The sequence below is a fragment of the Zingiber officinale genome, chromosome 1A, assembly GCF_018446385.1.
Source record: "Zingiber officinale cultivar Zhangliang chromosome 1A, Zo_v1.1, whole genome shotgun sequence".
Taxonomy (NCBI): domain Eukaryota; kingdom Viridiplantae; phylum Streptophyta; class Magnoliopsida; order Zingiberales; family Zingiberaceae; genus Zingiber; species Zingiber officinale.
In genome coordinates this window covers 125,329,643-125,349,222 of record NC_055987.1, presented here as the reverse complement: position 1 = coordinate 125,349,222, position 19,580 = coordinate 125,329,643, and the positions used below count along the sequence as shown (strand labels likewise).

At 38.8% G+C, this 19,580-nt stretch overlaps 2 protein-coding genes and 1 non-coding gene across 3 annotated transcripts; 2 read left to right on the top strand and 1 right to left on the bottom strand.

Annotated features, from left to right (window-relative positions):
• Positions 1 to 58: 58 nt before the first annotated feature.
• LOC122030880 (ranBP2-type zinc finger protein At1g67325-like) lies at positions 59 to 4,668 on the top strand. The gene is made up of 10 exons (XM_042589929.1): positions 59 to 190; positions 821 to 866; positions 983 to 1,098; positions 1,467 to 1,731; positions 2,049 to 2,125; positions 2,373 to 2,424; positions 2,515 to 2,624; positions 3,680 to 3,710; positions 3,955 to 4,103; positions 4,294 to 4,668. Exons 1-10 carry the CDS (start codon positions 182 to 184, stop codon positions 4,294 to 4,296), a joined length of 858 nt encoding a protein of 285 aa, XP_042445863.1. The 5' UTR covers positions 59 to 181; the 3' UTR covers positions 4,297 to 4,668.
• A 1,158-nt stretch (positions 4,669 to 5,826) lies between these two features.
• TRNAE-CUC lies at positions 5,827 to 5,899 on the top strand. Its single transcript has one exon. It is a non-coding gene; the product is annotated as a tRNA-Glu (tRNA).
• A 438-nt stretch (positions 5,900 to 6,337) lies between these two features.
• Positions 6,338 to 9,502, bottom strand: LOC122030871 (glucan endo-1,3-beta-glucosidase 6-like). Its single transcript, XM_042589922.1, has 3 exons — positions 9,223 to 9,502; positions 8,621 to 9,089; positions 6,338 to 7,582 (listed from the first exon to the last, which is right to left on the bottom strand). The coding sequence occupies exons 1-3, from the start codon at positions 9,227 to 9,229 to the stop codon at positions 6,463 to 6,465; spliced, it is 1,596 nt and encodes a 531-aa protein (XP_042445856.1). The 5' UTR covers positions 9,230 to 9,502; the 3' UTR covers positions 6,338 to 6,462.
• Positions 9,503 to 19,580: the final 10,078 nt, after the last annotated feature.

Genomic DNA, 19,580 nt, shown 5'->3' with positions numbered 1-19,580 from the left:
GCCTTAGACTTATTGGGATGGGGTATAAATGTAAAATGCAAATTTAATTTGGACCGTTGGGGAAAAAAAGAATCGAAGCTTGAATAATAGTAAATCTCGGCTTGTGGAAGAACCCTAATCCCTTTCTCAACTTTCTCGATTTTTATCTCGCAGAGAACGGAGCCCTTCCCGATTCGCTACTATGTCTCAGGTGCTTCACCGTTCTACTTGTTGATTGGATTTTCTCCTCTCTTTGTTTATCCATCCTTCCTCTTCCTCGATTATCTTACTCGCTCGCTTGTGCTCGCGTTTTCAATGATGTGAACAAGTGGTTTTGGAGTTCCAGATTCGTTCGAATTATACTATTTGTGAGTCTATTTCGGATGTTCTTTTTTCGAGTAGGTTTTCCTTTTTTGGTTGTTTTCAATGCTGGATCTTCGAGTTAGTCGAGTGGTTTCGAATTTTTCTATGGAATTTTTTGTCCAGTAATTCCAGGCTTTCTAATGGATCTTAGTCTTCTATTTTTATGAGATAATTTCCCACTGAATTGATGCAACCATCGGAGATGGTTGTTTTCTCGGTGACACGAAGCTTGATCAGATCATAAGATCCCCGATTTTCCTGTTTTCGAAGGGTGCACAGAAAATCATTGGTGGAGGCTTACACGGTGATTGAAAATTGATCTGATTAGTTTGCAATGAAATTCCGGAAGTTATTTGTTGGTTCCAATAAATGACGCTGTCATCACTGTAGTAATAAATGATTAGATGGACAGATAAAATGATATTTCCCTTTGTCTGAAAAAAAGTCATTTTTGTTGTGCCTTTTGCTCTTTTTGCAGGTTGATAACCGGAACCCATCTGCTGGCAAGAGGGCCAGAACCGATGGTATGAACTATGAACTTCCATTTCATTTGGGATTCAAAATAGTTATGTCGTCATTCTTAAATTTGTTAATCACTAGAATTACAGAACTTTTCTAAAGTTTCATTTTACATTTTAAGGTGGTCGACGAGAAGATGATTGGACTTGTCCTAGTTGTGGTAATGTTAATTTCTCATTCAGGACAACCTGCAATATGCGCAATTGTACTCAGCCAAGACCTGCAGACCATAATGGGGTAAGGTTTACCCACAAAATATCTTCAGTTCTTAACGAACATATGTATATATATTACAATTAACTGTATGGTAAATGTTCATGTAAATGCCATGCACTACATGTTGTATGTGTTAAATCTTTTTGTTTTAGCTGAAGAAAATGTTGAGATGGGGATTTGAATGGGGCTTGTGTGCTGTGTTCATTGTTATTCCTTTTAGTGTTTTATCTGATCAAGCACATGTTTCAAGAAAATTGAGCATGTTAATTTTAAAATGTTTGCTGACACTACTGCCAAGTTTTTAGGCTCGGTTCCTCCTTTTCCTCCTTTTCTTTTGGTTGGAAAATTTTCTATTTCCATACTTACATGCTACTTTTATCAATATCCAGAAGTTTGCACCAAAGTCTATGCAAGCTCCTCCACCCTATGCTCCAGCTGGTTATGTAGGTTATGGTACTCCATCTTCTATGTATCTTCGCACTCCACCATATGGATCTTCTGTTTTCAATGGTCATCCATTGCCTCCATATGACATGCCTTTCTCTGGAGGTTCTGCTTACCTGTATGAGTATGGTAATCGTCTTTCTGTGGGGAGTCCATATGGGCCTTTACATCTGTCTGGTCCTTATTCCGCTGGACCTATGATGGGAGCAGGTACTAATTTTTGGCATTGAATTTAGTGTATGTATATATTAGCAAATTTAAACATCTTTTGAGCATGGATTATTTACCTTATGTGTGAATAAGACAGTTCTATTTCAGAGTAGTTTATGTTGAAAGTTCCATTTTGTTATGAATTTTCACCACTTGCCTTCATATTGGAAACTAGAGATCCATTTGATGTTCTTTTTTCATTTTTTATTTTAGGCACCATTTGGATGCCAGATGGTTGTTCGTCCACATTTAAGATTTGTCACAGCTTCTGCACTTTCATTGATGTTTTATGCCTTGACTAACTTCATATTCTTTAGGTGGTGGTGGGTATGGTATGCCGCCGCCTATGGTGGATAGGTATGGCTTGGGTTTGCGTGTTGACCATGGTCCAATGGTAAGTTGAACTAGAAATATTTTGTAGTTTATGAATTTATTTCCTTCTCTAGTTGTTTCCTATGGCTGTTTTTGAGGATTACATGTCATAAACCTCATTTACTGATAATGCCTTATATTTTCAACCTTCCCTTTTATTGGAGCTGCAAAATTATTTATAATGTAGGGTTAGCATAGTTAAATAAATTATCTCTACTGTTTTCTTGTATTACACTCAATTACTTAACTATTATAGGAAATTTCTGCAGGGTCCTAGATCTGGAGCATATCCTGAAGAGAGTTCACAGAAGAAGAATGCAGGTTAGTTGTTGAGTTGTTCTTTTCTTTTTCCTTCTCATTTTCAGCTTACAGATAAACATCATTATTTACTTTGTTTTTCATATAATATAGGTGAAGGGCGTGAGAATGACTGGAAATGCCCAAATTGTGGCAACAATAATTTCTCATTTCGAACTGTCTGTAACATGAGGAAGTGTAACACCCCGAGGCCTGGAAGCCAGGTTAGAACACTTTGCAGCTCATCTCAATTTCTTATTCGAAGATGGCTGTTGTTTGATTTTTTTTTTTTTTTGTTGTTGATGATATCCTTTTAAAGTCGAATTAAGCTAGTTTTTCTTCCTCCCCCTTTTTAATACTATTGCGGTTATGATAAATGTTCTCTTTGTTCTCTTAGTTTGCTATCACTTTTATGTGCGGGTATGTGTGCGCATACTTTTTTACTTGCTTATCGTCCTTGATCATAAACAAAACTTGCGGTGAAGTTATTAATTCAATATCATTTCTCTTCTTTCATGAGAACTTCCTTGTTGCCTAGGATTTTTTTCTTCTGCCATTCATATTACCTTTGGGCATCTGAACTCAGATACTTCTCCCTGTTGGGAGTAGCTATTTTTTATCTGGACTATGATAAAACCTGGAGATGCACATGGTCAATTGACTGGTATTCAGCTACATATATGAAAGTGGAATATTGCACTTTTGATTTTTATTATGTCAATTTAAATGGATGAAATTGATTAACCAGTCAACCATGTGTGCTCTTATATTACTGGCGTCAAAATAATATATCTGCTAATTTTTCTATCCTAAATAAACTAATTGGTTGGCTTGGTTTAGAAAAAGGGCATAAACATTTAATGAGACTGTACCATGACCATCATACCTTTTGTACATTACTATCACAATCATACCAAAAACCATACATCCATAATCGTACTTTCTAGATGTAACAAAATTATAAAATATCAATTTAACTGCATTGTTTTGGACTGTATATATAAAATCTGTAGAGTATAATCAGATATCTTCATTGTGGTTGTTCATTTAATTGGTTGAAGTAAAACAATACACTTCAAACTCTTTTCTGTGTAACGGTCATAGGCTTTACTAGTGTTTTCTGCCGGAGAAGTTCATTGTTTGATTCCATTTCAAACTCCACTTTACTTTCTTTTTCCTACTTTTGAATACTCTCTTCTTGCTTTATGATGAAATCTGATATTTATTTATGATCATTTACTGATCTCTCTGGTTTTCTCCTTTTTACAATTTCATCCAGGGTTTCAAATCAGAAAATTCAAAAGGTTCAAGTAAGTTTGATCTCTGTGCTCTTATTTCAGCATTGCCTTCCTGTTGTTCATTTCGATCACATTGTAAACAAAATTAAAACCCTAAACAAAATGTTTCCTTGTTTAATATCTCATTGTAGTCAAAACAGAATGGCAATAGGAACTTCTTCAGTCATGCCTTTGACTAATCCTTTTATCTATGTACATTTTATTTGGGCCTTCCACGTGTGACATATTTCTGATCCTTTTTTGGTTCTCATTGCAGAACCAAAAATGCCAGAGGGAAGTTGGAAGTGTGAAAAGTGCAACAATATAAACTATCCATTCCGAACCAAGTGTAACCGACAAAATTGTGGTGCAGAAAAGCCATCAGAATCACATTCTCCAGGGCCGTCATCCAATGAGGATGATCAGGTTCGTTGTTGTAAATACGTGTACTTGTCTCTTATGTTCACCTTGTGTGATAATTCTTGCATATCAGAAATACAGGAAATATTCTCTTGTATTCTCTTACAAGAAATCAATATTTGTGGAGCAATATATTCTATTAACTTGTTGTTTCACTATCTCTTGCATCCGTTAATTTGTCATGTGGTTGTTACAGTGAGTCCTAGGACTATTATGTGGGTCGAGAAGGTTCGAAGTCTTCGTCAGCGTCGCACACTTGATTGTCTATGGTCAGTCGTGTCCTATAGTTGCGGCCATCCATATGAGTTTCTCCACCCTCTTGATCTAAGTCGAGGATATAGTAAGGTTAACATTTTTGCAAGTTTGCATCTGGTATCTTGGCTTGTATTGGTCTTTCATGAAAAATATTTACATATCTAGCCTGGTCCAGTTATCGTACGTGCTTGTCGGTTCGACTGGTTAATGTTTCGTGAGAACCTTTGTTTAGTTCAGTTCTGTTGCGTTGTGTTGAATTGTTTCTGAGATCCTCTAGTAACTAATATATCTGGATGGTACCCCTTCGTTTGCTTTATGATATCTGGAGTATGTTCATAATATCAAGGGTTTCGATATCTACGAGCAAGTTAATCTAGCTCATGTATTGTTTTCTTTTTGTTCTTCAAAGTCTATTTTGATGCTTCTCGAGGATTTATAGTAAAGGAGTTTATGGTTCCATGTCTCAAACTTCCGACTCGCCTTTCTAAAGTTTAACTAATGTATTCTTTCACAAGTCTGCAGTATTTCATATAGTGTTTCGAGTTCTCCAAGTAATAACGAGTGGTCCGTAGACTGCTTAATAGTTTCTTCATCCGTATCTTCTCCAATAATTCTGCCAGCAACGGTGTTTAGCTTCCAATAATCTTTGCTTTCGGTTTGGATTGGATTAGCTTTGGGTTATCCGATCGGGTGTTTTATTGTGGTCAGTGTGACTGATGAAAATAGGAATTGCAAAGCTACACTGAAGATGAAGCAAGACACAACTACTATTCTTCATACCTTTTAATGAAATGTTTTGTTAGGTTTATTGTTGAGTTAGTAAATGATCAAGGCTCTCATAAAAGATCTAGTTTGATACTCGATATTGGAATTTCTTCTCATAAATTTTAGCCTTTGGAAATGAATAACATCCATTCGTTACCAGTAACAACTGGCCAAGAGATCCTTAAATGATATTATTAAATAACTTGTCATAAAGCATTAGGTAATCAGTATCCTGTTTCTTTTTTTTTTCAAGAAACAGGAAATATTCTGAAATGCAACTAGATTTTTTGTTTAATCCAAGTTTTTAACTTTTATGATCTGATTAATTCTGAAGATCAGTAATCTAATTTAATGAAAATTTTCTATCGACTAGTAAAATACAGATAGTCTAACATTATAAGTATTTCAAAATTTTCAAGTGAAATAGGTCTTGGATGAGGAAGTCCATTATATCTATTACCATTGCTCAACTAGATATGTTCTATAAAACACAATCTACTTAATGAGTTATCGAGTGAAGTTCTTAAACATGATGACTTTCAAAATGGACTTGTGAGATTCTAAGGATGGAGCGTATTGGGAAACGTTTTCCTTTTTATCTTTGTTTTGCTAACTTCTAATGCGGGTCTGAAGAAGTGGCATAGAGTGGTATAGCTTGGAGTGATTAAAAATATAAATATAATACAATATTATCATCAATATTTCGAAATCCGTTGTAGTCTAGTTGGTTAGGATACTCGGCTCTCACCCGAGAGACCCGGGTTCGAGTCCCGGCAACGGAATTTTTTCTCTATTTGATTTTGATTTTGATTTTGATTTTGAGTTTGACTGTGAAACTCTATTAAAACTTTGCTGTGTAATTATTTATATATCCTCCGCCTTCCGGTTCATCTAACTTCCATATCAGGCCATCATCAGGCATGTTTTTTTTTTCTTCTAGTTTTTCTTATGTTTTCTAGATTCGACGAAGAAATACCAGCAAGATTTGTTCCCAACACTCAGAAAAACGCAAGATTCAGAAGTCTGCTAAAAAGTTCGCCCGTGAGCATGGAAGCAAATTGGAGGCTTCTGTTTCATGATACAAAAAAAAAAAACTTTGCTGTGTAATTATTTATATATCCTCCGCCTTCCGGTTCATCTAACTTCCATATCAGGCCATCATCAGGCATGTTTTTTTTTTCTTCTAGTTTTTCTTATGTTTTCTAGATTCGACGAAGAAATACCAGCAAGATTTGTTCCCAACACTAGAAAAACGCAAGATTCAGAAGTCTGCTAAAAAGTTCGCCCGTGAGCATGGAAGCAAATTGGAGGCTTCTGTTTCATGATACAAAAAAAAAAAACAATGTCACACCAATTGCCAAACCACTGAAACGAACACCGCCAGCAGCAAGGCAACCCCACAATCCCTCACTCCCTGCAACTTCCCTGGCATGGCCGAATCTACCACAATCATGATCTCAAACCTACAAGTTCTCGTCGACGGATCCTTCTCCGTCACCGTCGCCAGGTTCGAAAATCCGCACGCGACGTCGTCCTGGTCGTTCTTCTGGTAGTAGTTATTGAATGCATACGAAATGTTGCCTTGCTCGTCCAGATCCCCACATGAGGTCTTGTAGCCGAGGGCTGTGCAGTCTGCCTGTGAGCAAGCATAGCTGATGCTCGGAGCTATCCTGGAATCATCAGGCGCCACGGCCGGCTTGAGGACGCACCATTTCTTGTCTAGATACTGGATGTTTTGTGCCTGAATCAGGGATCCGGTCTTGGTCGTGCCGAGATTCAGTTGGTACTTTGGCAGTCCATCATAAGTGAAAACACCCCAGTGCCTTTCAAAATTTCCCGGTTGGATGCTCTTTTCGTCTTCGTCCACCAAACTGAAGAGGTACGCATCGATCGGCCCTGGCCTCATCGGCGTGCCCTGTCCCATGGAGATATGATTCATGAATCCCTGATTGAATCGCTGAGCATTCTGAGGGTTCGCGTTCATGTCCCCGTCCGTTGGCCAGCCAATCTCTCCGACGACGACCGGTAGATTGCCGTAACCGTTCTTTTTCAGGGCCCAAATTAGAGTGTCGTGATTGGCATCGAACATGTTGGTGTAGCTAGTCGTGCCATCGACCACCGGCGAAGAATTTCCATCGAAGAAAGCATAATCAATCGGGAAGTTTGGATCCCTGTAGAGACTGATGAAAGGGTAGATGTTCACAGTAAAGGGGCCTGCATTGTCGCTGAGTAACTTGATGATGGCGAGCATGAGATCATGGATATCAGACCGGAAATCTCCGTCGGATGGCCGACCGCTAGGCGATCCGTAAACGTCGGCATTGAGAGGGACAGTGACTTTAACCTGGCTGCCCACACCGGCTTTGATGAGAGCACTTTGGATGTTTTGGAGGGCTGGAAATGTAGTTTGGAGAAAACTTCCATTGTAGGTCTCCAAGAAAGGTTCATTTCCAACCGCGACATACCTTTCAACACAAAACAGGTTATCATGTAAGATATCGAACAGAGACACTCGGCTAGAACATTAGATAACTGGTGTAAGATATAGAACAGAGTCCACCATGCTTTCTGGAGCAATTGGAGTATTATATTCCATGTTTTAGGAGACCAAAGGATAATCGATAGAACCCTAACTCTCTTGTTCTATGGACTCTAGTTTTTCAACACTAAGGCTCCACTCCTCCAAAAACATTCAAGTATTCTAGATCTTGCAACATCTAACTGCATAATTCACCTACACAACATTAGGCGAATAGGCAACTCAAACTAGTATTCGTAGCAAGGAAGTTCGAGCTCGATGAAACAAGAACTAGACGAGAAAAGGCTAGCTAACTAGAAGGCAACAACAACCCAGTTAGTAAAAAGATGGAAGCTTAAGTTACAAGGATCATGAGGTAGGTTCTCAACAACTAGTACATAAAATTGTTCAATAAATAGCAATCATCAACTATTCGATATCCACTCATCAGTGATTTGTCTTTCCCAATTGAAGCTATAAGAAAATCTCTCAATCAAAGAAACACTAAAGAGATCGCAGTTTAGATCATCGCCAAGGTATATACAAAGACCATTTGATGACTAATCTTGGAGAATTTGTGTCCTTATACATGCATTTCCCTCGTCCAATAGTTAAAATCCTCATACCACTCGGAGTCGGATCACATAGATAAAGCCACTATAAGGTTTCTTCTAACTAAATTGTTCAATGAATAACAATTTTGAAAATGGCACCTAATAGGGAATCAGTAAATAGCAATCATCGACTATTCGATATCCACTCATCAGTGCTTTTTGTCTTACCACTTGAAGCTATAAGCAAATCTCTCAACCAAAGAAACTCTAATGATATAGCGCAGTTTAGATCTTCGCCAAGGTATAAAGATCATTCTATGACGAATAAAGACACTATAAAGTTTCGTCTAAGTAAAACATGGATCAGGAGTATAGAACTTGTAGCAATTATAGCAAAGATATGGCACAAAGCCTAAACGAAGAAAAGCTACCTGATGTTGACTCCATCATTGATGTAAGCTGAGACATTGCTCGAAACCCAATTCTGGGCCGCCTTCGAGCTCGAGGCCAACACGGCGAGCATATCGTTCGGGATGCCGACCATAACCTCCAGCCCACTCTTCCCCAGCGCGTCCATCGTCCCTGCATCGGCATCGAACAGCTTCACCTTCTGAAACCCATTGTCCCTGAGCAACCGAACCACCGTGCTGGGGGGCAGAGGGTGGCTTGTCTGCATGCCCCAGTTAGCTCCGATGCCCCCCACAGAAGCCACCAAGCAAAGCCAATAGAAAACCCTAAACATCAGAGAAAGCCCCTCCATGCTCTCCCGAAACCGAGGGTTAGGGTTTCTACCGAAACAAACCAAAAAAAGCAGCAGTCTTTCGCAGAGATGAAGAGGTGAGCTTTGGGGGGCAACACTCGACGCCGCTCCCATCCAACAAACCCTAGGCCAAACGTATTCTGAAAACAACTTCTTCAGTAAATCACCCCCAAAAAAAACAACTTTTTGCAGAGAGAATGAGAACGAGAAAGAGCAAAGGCATCATCATCATCATCATCATCACTTTTAGGGCGTGTGAAGGAGATACCATACCAGACATGGAAGCTGCCGCGTCAAGAACTAGGGCAGCTTGTTGAGCTTAGAGATCCATCCAGGAAGGTGTGCTAGCTAATAAAGAATTGATTCTTGGCAGGGCGGCAGATCAGAGCAGCGAAGAGTAGCCAGGGCAGACAGTGGCCATTAATGCAGTCATCAGAAAGAGACAGGCGGAAGGGAGATCGATATTTAAGACGACAATAACATGAAAGAGTGGACTTTTGTCGTAGGAAGCAAGAACAGAGCTCGGCATTGATTTGATAGTCCAGCCATTTCAACGCACAAAACAAAACAAAAAAGAATGGGTGGATAAAAGAGATGAAATAGAAAATAAATGTGGCTTTACGAAATTTAAAAGCTAAATGTGTTTTTAAAATTTTACAATTTTAAATGCACATTTTGATCTATTATCATTTTTTTTAGCCAACTAATCCGGCAATAAACCTATATTATTTGAAATTTAAATTCCATCTTTTTATTATTTCTCAAAATATTTTATCCCATTAATTTAACTAAATTATTTTTTATTAATCTAATGACACCGGACACTTATCACACAGTTAACAATAATTAAGAAGATTCTTCCTCTGTCAAATCAAAATTTATTTAAGAATGGAGAATTAAATTCATTCTCAAATCTTGTATTTGGTTGATGAAATTAAAAATTAGATTTTGGATTAAAATTTAAAAAATTTAGATATCGATGAAACTCACCTTCTCCTTTGATTTTTCTCTCATCAAATTTTTTTCCTTTATTCTCTTCTATTATATTTTTCTCTCTCATCATATTTTTTTCTCCTCCTCTTTCATCATACTTTCTATCTGATCATGTCCCCTCAGGACAATCCAGTAATTAAAACATAGGATATTGTCACATGAGATCTTAGAGTCAAAACTCAAGGCATCAAAGCATACCTCCCTCGTGCCTTAGCCACCTGCACTAATAGTTAGTGGTCATCCATGATTTACCTCCTCTGTATTGACCTATAGATAGATTGGCGGAAGTGTTGGGACAAGCGAATCATCTTTTGTCACATATTTTCTCTTACATCATATTTTCTCTTTCCTCATCCTCTCCCATACTTTTTCTTCTCATTTTCTCTTATTACACTTTCTTTTATCATTTTCTCTTATCATGTTTTTTCACATCATACCTTCTCTCTCATCGTTATCCCTCATCATACTTTTTCTCTCTCTTTATTTTCTCTCACCATACTTTCTCTCTCATCACACTTTTTTCTACTCATTTTTTTTTATTACACTTTCTGTTTGACTTTTTGTTTCTTGTATTTTTTTTCATGTTCAACTTTCTCTCACATCTAATTATTTTTTTTTGTTTTCATTTAAGGGTACAAAAGAAAATTTTAACTCATTTTGATAAAAAATATTCAACTAATAAAATATTATTTTTAAGATAATATTATTCCTAATCTAATTGTTAGGATAAATTTACTTTGAGCATTTATAGAATTACAAAAGGCTAAACTCTGATCTCGTTGTTCTCCCTGTTTTTTTTTTTTTTTTTACTTTTTTTAAAGTTTAAGATTTAGTCTATTGGTTTGAAGTACGCGGCAAAACAAATTTAATTTCTTTAAATTATTATGTCAATAGTTTTCTTTAAAAATTTTTTAAGTTAATTGAATCAATTTTTAATAAGTTTAAAAAATTGCAGTTTAATCCCTTTAAAAACAATAATTAACCCTCTGATAATTTATTACCAACGGGTAATCTCGAATACGTCCCTCAATTTTTACTAAATTCATTTAAGGTACTCTCTGATAATTTTCTGGTGAATAATTTAATAGTGAAAAGTAAAAATACGGCGATGTGTTTTTTTTAATATTAATGAATTTTAGAAGTATTTTTTATATGAAATTTTATTTAGATGCAAATTTTATGTGAAATTTTAGAAATGACCCTTTTTTCATCCTCCATTTTCGTAGATTTGTCCAACCCGGGTGCGGTGTGGTGGTAAGCCGCTGACACTCCTTCCAAGCGGTTTGATTCTCATACAAGACGCACGGCAATTGAATTTTTCATGTCTATGAGTGCCACCGAAGAGTTACAACATTTTTTAAATTTATTGGATTAATGGGATGGTAAAATCTGAATATCTATTATAAAAAAATTGATAAATTTGTCCAATGTAAATACGGATAATGATGCGACTCTTCGTCCACAATTCCTAACTCTATTTTTAGTTCTTTCCATAATTTATACATTGAATTACGGACAGAATCCGACCAACTATGATCCCTCTTGAGTTTATTTTACCACCTAGATTATAATTTTAAATTGAGCCAGGCAGCCAGCGATGGGCAAACCCCTTTGCTCGACACCATACAATTCGTCCACTGCTAGTGGTCTCCATTGGTTGTCCCCTGTTCGATACTATACAGTCTGTCCCACTTTCGATAGTCGTTTGTGTTGGTACAAGTTGTACTAATGATCTAACTCAAGTTTTGATGAATGACAAAGTAAGTTAAGTTAGGTTTTGATGAAATCCAACTAGATCGACGAGTTGACTGGATAGCTAGTACGAAGTCCAGATAGGTCGACCGGCTGGCCAGATTTCTGGCACAAAGTCCAGCTTGGTCAATGGGCTGACCGGATAGCTGGCATGAAATCCAGACAGATTAACAGACTGATCGGATGTTTGGCAAAGCAGTAAGTTAAGGTAAGTCACTGGAGGAGAGTGACTTGGTGAGGATGTCTTCCCTGTTTGCGGGAACAATAGGCGGCGATCCAACTTAGATTCATTTGGAAAATTTAAATTGAGATCTTAACTAGATTCTGCTCTCGATGAGACAGAATCTAATTACTACTTTTGACTATAATTGTGCTAACACTTATTTTGTAGGCTAATATTAGTTTTATTGTCTCGGACTAACTTCATTTTGTAGGAAATAAGGCTGTTGGAAAAGTTGGTCCGAGCGCTCAGAAGGGATCCGGGCGCCCGGAATGCCCAAAATCAATCTTGTCGCCAACTTGGAGCGTGTTGATTGGATGGCTAACGTCACAGTCCAAGCGCCCAGAAGGGATCCAGATGCCCGGAACTGCCTATATAAGCAGCCTTCCACCAGGAGCGCAAAAACACAACTTCTCTCTACAACTGCTTTCTTGCGCGCTGCACCAAAGACACTCCTGCGATGCTATGAACCTTCTCCGACAACCTGCAACTCAGTTTTTATTTTCCTTATTGTCGGTAACTTTATTTTATAGTTCTTATACTTATTGTGTAACTCTTTTGCGAACTATTAGTGGAATGCCCAACGAACGCACTCTCATGTGCGGGACTTGGAGTAGGAGTCAACGAAGGCTCCGAACCAAGTAAAACTTGGTGTGTTAGCGTTGCTTTCATTATTATTTACCGCTGCGTACTTTGACTCGATAACGATTTTTCAACGATCGCTATTCACCCCCCCCCCTCTAGCGTTCTTTTTGATCCAACAAGTGGTATCAGAGCAGGTACCACTCTGATTTGGTGTAATCACCAATCAGACAAGGGGTGAAAATTTTTTATTTTCTTATTTTTTTATTTTAAGTTTTTCAACATAATCTAAATTGGTACAATTACCTCTTTGGAAACATTTTCTCGTAGCAAACCAATTTGAATTGGTACAACACAAATTCAGTCTTAATATTTTTATTTTTATCCCACACTACTAATTCAAGACCAAAAGTCTTGGGACCATCTCTGTTTTTCTTTATTGTGTGCAAGACCAATGGCCCAAAACGAGGGATACAACACTGTCCGTCCTCCCCTCTTCAATGACGATGACTTCCCGTACTGGAAGAAGCGAATGAAGGTCTATCTGAAGACCGACTTCGACCAGTGGTTCAGTATCACCAGAGGCTACAAGGCTCCGGTCGATAACGCCAGAATTTCGATGGACCCGGAACAATGGAATCCGGAGATGAAGAAGAAAGCCTAAATAGATTTCAAGGCTCTCAATACCCTCCAGTGTGGGCTAACGAAAGAAGAACTGAATCGCGTCGGCCTACACGAAAATGCAAACGAACTGTGGGACAAGCTCATCGAATTGCACAAGGGAACCAACGACGCGAAGGTAACCAAAAGAGACCTCTATCTGAATAAACTATTTAATATAAAAATTCAGGAAGGAGAAACTGTGAGTCAACTCCATGCGAGAATAAAAGACATCCTCAACGGGCTTTACAACATCGACCACCAGATGGAGAACCGCGACCTGATAAAGTACGCCCTTAACACGTTTTCTAGAAATGCATTGTGAGCATTCATCGTGGATGCTTACAAGATTTCGAAGAATCTTTCCAAATTAAAGCTAGATGAACTATTTTGTGAACTTGAACTCCATGAACAGACCAGGACTTTAACTTCTGCCTAGTTTCATTCACCAGGACTTTAACTTCTGCCTAGCTTCACTCACTAGGACTTCCCATCTGCCTGGCTTCACTCACCAGGACTTTCGTACTACCTAGCTTCACTCAGTAGGACTTTCAACTAGCTTCACTCACCAGGATTTCCCAACTGCCTGACTTCACTCACAAGGACTTTCCAGTCTGGCTGGCTTCACTCACTAGGTTTTTCACCTGGTTTCACTCACCAAGATTTCTCAGTCAAGTATCTGATCAATCTTGACCTACTTGACTCTTCTTCATATCTAACTGATCATCCTTGACCAACGGAGAATTGTACCAACAAACTCCCCACATGAACAATTGCACCTGCAATCTCCATGTATTGTCAATGTATTGTCAAACATCGAAACTCAAACATCAAGACTCAAGCTTGAGCCTTCTCAAGCTTAGTCAACCAGGTCAACCTTGACCTAGGGAATATTGCACCAACACCCTGAATATGACGTAACTGAGCCAACCAGGGTGTTCCATGTGGTGAAGCTCGTTGGGGATAAACTTTGCATTCCGGACGCCCGGATCCCTTCTGGGTGCCCGAACCTCCACTTTTCAGCAACCTGCAAAAAAGAGTTAGTCCGAGGTAAAATGCAAACTACCCTGGAAAATAAAGTGTTAGCATAGTTAAAGAGTAGAGTAGTAATTAGATTCGGTCTCCTCGAGACTGGAATCTAGTCACGATCTTGACTTAGATATTCGAAATGAATCTAAGTCGGATTGACGCCTAATGTTCCCTTCCCGGGAACGCGTCCTCACAGTCACTCCCCTTCAGTGACTTACATTCACTTACCTGCCAGACGTTTGGTCAGCCCTTCGACCCGTCTGGGCTTCGTGCCAGCTATCCGCACAGTCCGTCGACCTAGCTGGACTTCGTGCCAAACGTCCAATCAGCCCATCGACTCGTTTGGACTTCGTGCCAGCTATCTGGTCGGTCCGTCGACCTAGTTGGGCTTCGTGCCAGACATCAGGTCGGCCCGTCGACATGTCTGGTCTTCTCCTGCACACTCGGTCAGAGCGTTAGATAACAACGAAACTAACTTAACATATTTTTTCATTCATCAAAATTTGAGTTAGACCATTAGTGCTAACTACACCAACAGGAAGAATCAATGATTAAAGATGAAATCATCGCTCAATAATGGCGCGCTCTTCAGTTGACTCAGGCTGAGTTAGAACAGGCTCGAATATATCTTGAGCAAGCAGGCCAAGCAGAACGCTATTGTTTGGGGTGCCGACTCACGGCTGACACTGGAAGAGAGTTTTGAGCACTTAGATGACCTCTATGTCTTTACAAATTTAAAAATGGAATTTTTTTTAAGGGACGCTCCCCTGTAGTTTATCAACTAAATGTAGACATGATCAAGATTCAGTCTCTATTACTGTCTCTTTACTTCTTTTCCACTAGAACTCTCTTCCTTCATGCATACATCTTTAACAGAAAGGGCATTTTTTAATATCCCCAAATTACGCGACAATAGTGACGCTAATTGCCCCGAGCAACACTACTTCTCTAAGCCATGGCAGGGGCCCTTCCCATCTATCACCCCAGATGTGATGAGTTTAAAAAACCAACCTAGAGGTAGTTGGTGAAGGTCTTGCTTGCTTTTAACCCGTGCGAGGGCGAGACTATAGAATGTCAACCGCGAGGTCACTGGGGTGCGAGAGCATGCTCGCTTATAACTCAAGCTAGAGTGAAAGTCTGGGACACCGACCGAGAGGTCATTGGGTGTGAGAGTATGCTCACTTATAACTCGCGCTGGGGCGAGAGTCTAGGGTCCCGACCAAGAGGTCGTTGGGCATGAGAGCATGCTCTCTTATAACTCGTGCTGGGGCAAGAGTTTGGAGTCCCGACCGAGAGGTCATTGGGCGTGAGAGCATGCTCACTTATAACTCGTGCTAGGGCGAGAGTCTGGGGTCCCGACCTAGAGGTCGTTGGGCGTTAGAGCATGATTACTTATAACTCGCGCTGAGGTGAGAGTCTGGAGTCCCGACCAAGAGGTCGTTGGGCGTGAGAGCATGCTCACTTATAACTCACGCTGGGGCGAGAGTCTGGAGTCCCGATCGAGAGGTCTTTCTCGTTGGTTATGAGAACATGCTCACTTATAACTCGCGCTGGGGTGAGAGTCTGGGACACCGACCGAGAGGTCGTTGGATGTGAGAGCATGCTCACTTATAACTCGTATTGGGGAGAGAGTCTAGAATCCCGACTGAGAGGTTGTTGGTCATGAGAGCATGCTCACTTATAACTCGGGCTGGGGAAAGAGTCTGGAATGCCAATCGGGAGGTCGTTGGTCGTGAGAGCATGCTCACTTATAACACATGCTGAGGCGAGAGTCTGGAGTCCCGACCGAGAGGTTGTTGGGCGTGAGAGCATGCTCACTTATAACTCGCACTGGGGCGAGAGTCTGGAATGTCAACCGGGAGGTTGTTAGGCGTGAGAGCATGCTCACTTATAACTCGCGCTGGGGCGAGAGTCTGGAATGCCAACCGGGAGGTTATTGGTCGTGAGAGCATGCTTACTTATAACTCGCGCTGGAGCGAGAGTCTGGAATCCCGACCGAGAGGTCATTGTAGATTGAAGGAAGCACCCCCGTGGACTTAGCCCCATTCACCTGGGATCATGAAGCGTATTAGATAAGACATTAGTTAATTTTGAATCTTACTCTGATTCCGAGGTTGTGATGAGGCTTCAAAATTTGACCAACGCTTTCCGCCGCCTCTTACTCCACTTCCCGAGGCAGTCACATGGAATTTTGGGTCCTCGAGACATAGTACCTATGAGGCATGGTGCCACTATTCCAATATCAACTCCATGATTTCCCTATCCTTTCCATCATAAATGCCCTTTCATAGGGAACTGACACGTGTCCCACGAACTCTCCTTAATATGATGTCTGACGCACACGACCTGATGGCGCTTCTCTCCCTTGATCTGACTGTTAGAGTGTATACTAAAAGCCTACCTTTTTGTAACATTTATTTTTGAAATAAAGAATCATATTGGTCAAATATCTACATTTATATGCTAAGTGTAGTTATTCAATTAATTTATATTGTAGATAACATGGTGTATGGTGTCACATACAGAAGATTATGTTATCAATTCTGTATAAATTATAAACAGTAGCTCACGACTAAGATGGAAAGGAAAAAATCATTGGAATAGTCGAAGTGTAATTTGGTATTAGTTTATCTTAACTATAAAATTACACTAGTACATTCAGAGTGTATTGAGCTGGATAATTTAAGGTAAGTTTTTTTTATACTGACTGAATAAAAGAACAAGACCTTTGTTATTGTTGAAGTGTGTGCTCTTAATCCTGATATAATAACAAGCACATATATCTAGTATTTATTTTTTTGACTTATCAATGGGTGAGATTTAGTTCGATAAATCAAGAGGCCCGATAAGTTGGGAAATGATATTATTTATAGTGTGTGTTGTTGATTATAGAAGGAAACTGTGTCCTAGTAATCTAGGTTGATAATGTCCCCAATAGGAGCTCATAAGGATTATTATGTAACCCTGCAGGTGGACTTAGTCCGATATGACGATAAGGTTGAGTGGTACTACTCTTGGACTAAGATATTAATTAAAGTGAGTTGTCAATAACTCATTTAATTAGTGGGCATTCGACATCTTAAACACAGGGAGATTAACACACTCATGATAAGAGGAGCCCAAAATGTAATTTGGGATTGGTGCGATAGTTCAATAATAATTCTTTAGTGGTATGAATTATTATTGATGAAATTAAGTTGGGTATTCGGGGCGAACACGGGAAGCTTAATTTCATTGGGAGACCAAAACCAATTCCTCCTCTCGGTCCCTATCGTAGCCTCTTATTTATAAAGTATTATACCCACCTATACCCACATTCTTACCCACCTTAAGGTGGTCGACCAAGCCTAGCTTGGAGCCCAAGCTAGGGTCGATCAAACCAAGGTGAATTGGTTTGCTTAGGTGGCCGACCCTAGCTTGAACCCAAGCTAAGGTGGTGGTCGGCCACAATAAAAAATAAAAGGATTTTATTTTTAAAATCTTTTCTTATGTGGAAGTATGTTTTAAAAGAGAGTTTAAAATTTAAATCTTTCCTTTTATAGTTTTCTACAATGGATTAAGAGAAAGGTTTGATATCTTTCCTTATTTGTAGTTAAAAGGAAGTTTTAAATTTTTGATAAAATTTTCCTTTTTTAACCATGCTCATGATTTAAAATAGAGTTTTAAAAATTATAAATCTTTCCTTTTATAGCTTTCTACAAAAGATTAAGAGAAAGATTTGATATCTTTCCTTATTTGTAGATTGAAAGAAAGATTTTAATTTTGGAGAAAACTTTCCTTTTTGTAATCATCCACATGTTTTAATGAAGAGAGATTTTAATAACTGAAGGGAATTTTTAAAGAAAATTTTATTTTAAAATTTCCGAAAATAAATTAGGAAGTTTTAATTTTGTATTTAAAACTTTCCTTGTTTGGAGCTCAAGGTGGTGGTCGACCATTGAAGTTTAAAAAGGAAATTGTTGTTTAAATTTTCCTTTTGTTGGCAAGGAGAATAAGGAAGTTTTTATTAAAATTTTATTTATATGTCAAGACCAGGGAATATAAAAGAGAGGGTAGAGGTGCCTCATCTCATAACCTAACATCTATTATTCCCTCTCTCTCTTCCTTGGTGTGGCCGACCCATAGTCTTCCTTTTTCTCTTCTTCTTTAGTGGCCGATGGCACCCTCTCTTGGAGCTCTTGTGGTGGCCGGATTTTGCTTGGAGAAGAAGGAGAGAAAGGAGGTTTCGTTCTAGCATCCCTTAGAGCTTGAAGGTTGGTGGCCGAAACTTACAAGGAGGAAGGTGGTGGTGGTTCTCGTCTTGGTAGATCGTTTCCCACACGACTTCCAAGATAAGAAGAGGAATATGATAGAAGATCAAGAGATTGTTGCTTACAAAGAAAGGTATAACTAGTAATTTTATTCCGCATCATACTAGTTTTCTTTATATAGATTTTGAAATACCAAACACAAGAGGCATATGATTCTAGGTTTCGAATTTGTGATTCAAGTTTGTGTTTTTTTTCGAACTTGTGATTTGATTGTTCTTTTTGGTTAAACCTAGGGTTACTATAAGGAAATTAAATATTAAATTTCATTGAAAGGCTTTGTCTAGGAAGTGGTGGATGCTCCCATACCCAAGAAGGCCTAGTGCCTCACCATATTTAACCTGGAAGTCAATCTCTGAAATTAATATTTAATTGAATTTGTAACATGAGTGGATTTGGATCAATAATGTTAAGTATCGTTTGCGATCCAAGTCTAAACCTTTAAGAACAGATAAGTTAAATTTGGAATCAATAATGTTAAGTTCCGTTTGCGATTCCTAATTTAATTTCTAAATAACACAATAAGTTGTTAGAATGGTTCATGACTTGTACAAAATTTTTATACAAGGGAACCAGTACGATATTCCCAGTAGCAACCAACACTGACGACTATCGTGCAGCTCGCTATTTCGATTGTTCGACTCAAATCTCCAAGTTCCTTAAGGGGTTTGGTTTAACAACCCTAAAGGCTTCCGTGTTAGTTAGAGCCCTAGAGTCAATCATTTGATGATTGCATTATGGACTTATTGTATCATATTCTTATATAAATAAAGACATTTGTTTTTGGGTTATTATACTTACTTGTATTGGTGCCAAATAAACTAAGTATAATAACGTCCTTGAGTAGAAGGTTCTTACCTATATCAATTGATTGGTTGAATCGATAGTGAGATGATATAGGGAACACTACTCTTAATCATTCCTAATCGAGTATTAATATTCAGGATAATGTTAATGCAATAAGACTAGCATGTAGGTCAACTCGATGACTTGATCTCACAAGTCATGGATATAGAGATATCAAGTTGACACATGGGTATGCATTGGAGAATGTATACTGAATGACCCGCCATGAGAAAGTATCATGG